General features: G+C 46.0%; 1 protein-coding gene across 1 annotated transcript; it reads left to right on the forward strand.

The window, feature by feature from the left end:
* Window positions 1-286: 286 nt before the first annotated feature.
* On the forward strand, window positions 287-4,780 carry IL37 (interleukin 37). Its single transcript, XM_027774990.1, has 5 exons — window positions 287-405; window positions 1,271-1,333; window positions 2,862-2,981; window positions 3,311-3,453; window positions 4,507-4,780. The coding sequence occupies exons 1-5, from the start codon at window positions 324-326 to the stop codon at window positions 4,753-4,755; spliced, it is 657 nt and encodes a 218-aa protein (XP_027630791.1). The 5' UTR covers window positions 287-323; the 3' UTR covers window positions 4,756-4,780.
* The last annotated feature ends 1,245 nt before the right edge of the window (window positions 4,781-6,025 follow it).

Raw genomic sequence — 6,025 nt, forward strand, 5'->3', positions numbered from 1 at the left:
TCAGGCCTAGAGCAAAGCACTTTGACTTTTTCCATTTTATTTCATTTTTATAACATGTCAAGATCCCTGAAAATGATATTGTGACCCACAATCTGGAAGACATTGCTTTGCTGGAGTGATGGGTAGAAGAGGGTGATCCAGCCCTGCAAGGCCTTTGGGATGCTGGGAGCACTCTGAAGCAGAGTAAGGCTGGCCTCCTGCTCAGCACGAAGGCCATCCAGCAAGGTGTCCTAGAGTCAGACAGTGTCAAACTGATCCCCTTCCTGTCTATTCAGGTCCTGTGCTTCCTCCCATTTCTATTCAGTAATAATTCAACATTGAAAATGTCCTTCGTGGGGGAAAATTCAGGAGTGAAAGTGGACTCTAAAGGCTGGGGAAAAGATGACCCCCAGTGCTGCTCAGAAGGTAAGATACTTGTAAAAAAAAATCCACGTGAGAGCCAAAGTGTAATTCCTAAGCAGACCTTTGTGAGGTGCTGTGCACAAATCAAGTTCCTTCCTGCTCATCTTGCACAGTGAGTGAGCTTTGAGCACTTCCCTGGCAAATGAATTACATAAGAGAAGTCCTAGAAAAGAAAAGGAAGCTTTGCTGCAGGTGTCTAAGCACATCAGGTAGAAGAGAAAAGGATCATTCCTGCCTGAGGGTTGGGGACTTTGAAGTCCAGCCCACTAATGAGGTGGTTTTATAACCTCCAGATGCATCTCTTACCTTTCAGCCTGCCCAGGCAGCTAAGGCCTGGAGGTGAAAGAGACACCGTAAGGCTGAATTGGACAAATGACCCAGGTGCAGGACTTTTGAGCTTTCTGCGGAGGAAGGCACTGGGTGTTGGCTCAAGGGACATAATGAGAGGAGGCTGTTGACACATGCATGGCTGTTTAATGCACAGAGCATGAAGAGGTGTGCCCAATAACATGGCAGAGGTCAACCTCTTGACTGCTTTTCCATTTTCCAACACTTCAGGCCAAGAAAGCTACTTTAAAAATATATTTTTATTTCTATTTCTTTTACACATTCAAACACATTACTTAGCTTACAAAGTGAATATTCTAACATGTGTACATTTTTCACCAGTCCAGTTCACCATACTATAGTTATCTTCGATAGATATTAATCCATATCTTTGTCCCATAAATGCCTTGTGTCATTACCGCCTCTCTGCTCTAGTATCTTTCAGCATACACACAACAGAAGTAAAGAATTATGTGGCCTCTGGTATTTTTAAATCCCCTGAAAATTCCAATTTCATGAGCTAGCTTCGCTATCTCTGCAGACATGGATGGGAACTCCCTGGAACAAGACTCGAGCTTCTCCTCCATAAATTATTCCCACTCAGGTAAGGCTACTGAGTGAAGTGATGGGATGGCTGAGGGATGAGGGTGGGCATGGGGGATGGTGCTGCTGAGCCCTCTCACAGGGTGGGAGAATGATAGACTGGGGACACCTAAGGGTGCTGGGTGGGACTGGGATTTTCCTCTGTGGGTGCAAATTCCATCAGGAGAGACTCTGAGAAGGATGAACCCAAGGTGGGCCTCCACCTGTCCAGAGAGAGGCAGGTAGTATTTATCTGCTGAGTGGCACACTCAAGTTTTGAAACTGGGAACCTTCCAGATGTATCTTGTGACCAGAGGACTGGCAGGCTGACCTCCATACAACACTGATGAGAGGCAGGAGTGTTGCCAACAGGGGGAGCAGGGACACCCACAGCACCAGTACTCATGGTATCCACTCTCAGAGCCAGAATCTTCTTCCATGTGCACCTCGCAACAACCCCAGGAGGAAATTGTCACTATCACCACTGTCCTGGTTTCGAAATCCAAAGAGAGTGAGGAGGTTACCTGACATAGATAGTAAGAGACATGCTGAAATGTGAAGGTTCTATAACATCTGTCTACTTAACTCAGGCTTGTGATGAGGGTACCCTGTCACCTCTCTGCACAAGACATGGTCAAGGGAACTCCATGTAAGTCCCAGGTCTATCACAGGTTTATGTGTGACTACTGAATGTCATGTTATTCACCAATAAAATGGCAATGAGAACTAAAGGAGACCAGGTTTATAAGGGAACAAGGCAACTCACTGTGAAAGGAGGCTGCCTTCACTGCTACCATTGTTGCTGCTGTTGCCACTGCTGCTGCTATTGCTGTTGCTGCTGCTATTGCTGTTGCTGCTGCTGTTGCTGTTGCTGTTGCCATTGCTGTTGCTGTTGCCATTGCTGTTGTTGTTCTTGTCAATGGTGCAGCGCTGCTGTTGCCACTGCTGCTGCTATTGCTGTTGCTGCTGCTATTGCTGTTGCTGTTGCCGTTGCTGTTGTTGTTCTTGTCAATGGTGCAGCTATTCCATCACTGCTATTGTTGCGGGTGGTGCTGCTACAGTTGGTTTTGTGATCTTGGTCTTGGAATCCAGAGCCAGCAGGTGGCATAGTGGTTAAGGTGCTAGATTCCCACATGGTCAACTGTAGTTTGAGTTTCAGACCCAGCGACTTGAAACTCACACTGAGTGTGTGAGTATGTGCGCCCAAAGTCCCAAGAGAAGAATGGAGAAGAAGAGATTACAACATGGCCATCCCCCTGGAGGGTGATTTCTTGCTTTCTGTCTCTCTCTGATTTTTCAGTTGAGTTCATGTGCCAGATAGCAAAAATCTCTCTTAAAAAAAGAAAATTTGGAAACCAAGCACTTACACACAATGCTAAGTTGTCCCACTTCCAGCCTGGGAGAAAAAAAAAAAAAAAATCAGCATGCTGAGATGTCACAGCTACCAGGCAGGTTGGAGAACTGGGACTAAAACCTTTGGGTATGGGGTAGAAAAGACTGCATTTTCCATTTTCAATGTGGTGTATTGATACCTGATTATACTGATCTAGGTGCAAAATTGAAGCCCAAAGGGCCAGAAAAATTCATCATTTCTGACTGGTTTCAAAATGTGTTGGTCTTGGATGATCAGATCCTCAGGGCAGTTCCAAGAAAAACCAACATACATCCAGGTAACTCTCAGTCTTGGCTCTGTTTTCTGTTCCTGTACAGTTAAAGTAAGGTATCCATCAAAGTGGGTTTAGCTTTGTATTTAGCCACAGCCCAAGCTAGTGGTGGCAGTGGGGAAGAGAAGCCCAGGAACCCTTTGGATCAGATAGAGAGTCTGTAGTCATGACCAGATCTGAGGGGAAGAAAAAGAGGCTTGAACCGATGAGATGGAGGGGACTTTGACCACAGAGCCAAGGGGAGAGGGGTATGTGTTAGGCCTGAAATTCCAGCAGACAGGAAAGACTTTTCCCTGCTCTGAGAATAGGCCCCATTCCTGATTGTCTTTTTCTAGCGATCTTCTCTGTATTGGCCTCACATTCGATCCAAGCCAGTGAGAAGAAAGGAAACCCTATTTTCTTGGCTGTATCTGAAGGAAAACTCTGTCTCTGCTGTGACTATGACAAAAAACAGAAACATCCAACCCTCCAGCTGAAGGTGAGTATTCCAGTCCTATTTCTTGTATCCTTGCCCACCCTTAGTGGAAGGACAAGATCCTCAATGCCTTCTGCTTTACTTGTAAATTCTTGGTCAATGTAATAGAGCATCCACTTTTCCAGAAGCACCAACCAGAGAAGTTTCCCATCCTCTTGTCTGGTTCTGTGCTCCTTCTAGGGAAAGAAGGGGGGCTCCTGCCAGTAGAGAGATGAAGGAGGAGTTGCTGAGCACACACCAGCAACCCCTCTTCTCTCCCATGCCTCCTCCTCTGGTTGGTTGTGCTCTGGCTCCTCCACGGAGCAGGCAGCACACTTGGGTCAGGACGTTGGCATGCCCACTATAGGATTTGGTAGTGGGGAGGGCAGGACATTTGCTCTGCAAACAGCTCTAGATGGCACATACATTCACTGTGGGGGGGGAACCTCAGGAAGACCACATTTGTTCATAGATCTAAGCCGTAGTCTCGGATCTCACAGTTAAAACCATAGGCCCTGGGACCAGCAGCTGGTGTAATGGTTACGTCGCTGGACTCCCATATAGTTCACCATGGTTCAAGTTCCAGACCCTGTGGCTTAAAACTCACACCAGGTACATGTGCATGTGTGTCTAAAGTCTGAGAGGAGAATGGAGGAGAAGGGATTGCAGTGTGGCCATTCCCCCTGGGGGTGATTTCTTGCTTTTTGTCTCTCTGTGTCTGTCTCTTTGGCAAGCACATATACCCTATAGCAAAATTCTCTCTCTCTCTCAACCAAACCAAACCAAACCAAACCAAAACAATCAGCTGTAGACCTGATATTTTGGTGTCCATTTGACTCCTGCATCTCTCTGTTGATTTGTTTTCACTTCCAGGGTGAAAGGGTCATGGAAAAGAAGCCATGATTATTTATCACTCCTTAAAATACCAGTACCAAGGTTTATACCCCAATGTCCCTGAGGACCCTCAGCCTTCATCTTTTTCTCTCTCATGTGTAAAGGCCTAAGCAAGAGCACACACACTGGGTTTCACTCCCTCTCAAAACCTGCACTACCTGATTAATCTCTTTTACCTCACAGAAGCAGAATCTTACCAGCCTTAGCACCAAGAAGGAACCAGAATGTCGGCCCTTCATCTTTTATAGGAAAAAGGTGGGTTCAAGAAACACACTGGAGTCAGCTGCTCATCCCAAGTGGTTCATCTGCACGTCCTACACACCCAGAGAACCTGTTAGTGTGACGGATAAAGTTGGAGAATCAAAACCCATTGAGTTTTCATTTGATCCTCCTCCAAAAGCTGAAATGAACCCCAGTGAGATCATTGATTAGAAAACTACACCCTTGGGACCAGCAGTTGGCATAATGGCTATATCGCTGGACTGTCATGTAGTCGATCGTGGTTCAAGTCCCAGAACCGGTGGCTTAAACTCATGCCGGACATGTGTGCGTGCGTACCCAAGATTCTGAAAGAACAGAGGCGGAGGGATTGCAGCATGGCCACCCCCCCCGGGGGGGTGATTTCTCGCTTTCAGTCTCTCTGTTTCTCTCTATCTTTCTGGCTAATGTACGTACCCTGTAGCAAAAAAAAAAACTCCGCAAAAAAAAAAAAAAAAAAAAAAAAAAGAAAGAAAGAAAAAGAAAAAGAAAACTACACCTCCTTCAAATGCCATCTTTTGCTTTCCTCTCTAAAGGGTTCCAGTCACAGAGGAACACAGAACCTCCTCCTTAATCTCTTTGTCTGTGGGTTTCATTTCTAATCTGTACTTGAAGGATTTGTGTTTTTAGGTGATAGAAGAAGGGTTGGCTAATTAAGAGTTCTTAGAGGAAATAAAGTTCTGAGTTGGAATGAGCCTGGCTTCTGCCTGTGTACTGTTACCCCGAACCATCAAATATCCACAGGGTCTGTCACGTAGTATGATTCGGCCAGGCACAGCCGATACTTGGAGTCGATGCATGTTAGGCTCTAGAATCAGCCATTTCTACAGGTGCTGGGGGAGCTGACCCCAGGGCAGAAGCATGCAGAGCTGACTGAGTCTATGTTTAAGGTATAACACACTAGAAAGGAAAACAATAAGTTACCATCTGGCTGAGTGCTAAGTGGAAAAGTGTGGGTAGGTCCCAGACAGGAAGCAGGTGACCTAATAGGTAACAGGGGCACAGAGACAAGGAATCTGAGTCAGGTGACAGCTAGGAGACGAGATTAGCAGTCATCTTTAGTGGGGCCTGTCCACAAGAGCAGGCTCCCACTGCAGTGCTCAACTTGGATCCTAGAACAGGGTAATAGGCAGCAGATCAGAAACTCAGGACCTGGAAACAAACCTAAGGGGAAGTGGGGTTCAGAATTAACTGCCCATTAGTTTCAACTCTTCAGTTATAAACAATAGTAAGTGCTTCTGGCTTGCTTAAACAAAAATGTTAAAACAGAAAGCTGCTTACTAGAAGGATTTGGGGCATACCCTTTTCTTACTGGCGTTGCAACAAGTCACTACCAGCTCAGAGGTTTAAAACTCTGCAATGTATTATCCTACATTTCTAGAGGTCAGATTGAAGTGAGTCTCATCTGGCTGAAATCAAGGGGACAGCAGGGTTACATTTCTTC

Source organism: Tupaia chinensis, unplaced genomic scaffold (genome assembly GCF_000334495.1).
Source record: "Tupaia chinensis unplaced genomic scaffold, TupChi_1.0 Scaffold000511_1, whole genome shotgun sequence".
In the NCBI taxonomy this organism is placed as follows: domain Eukaryota; kingdom Metazoa; phylum Chordata; class Mammalia; order Scandentia; family Tupaiidae; genus Tupaia; species Tupaia belangeri.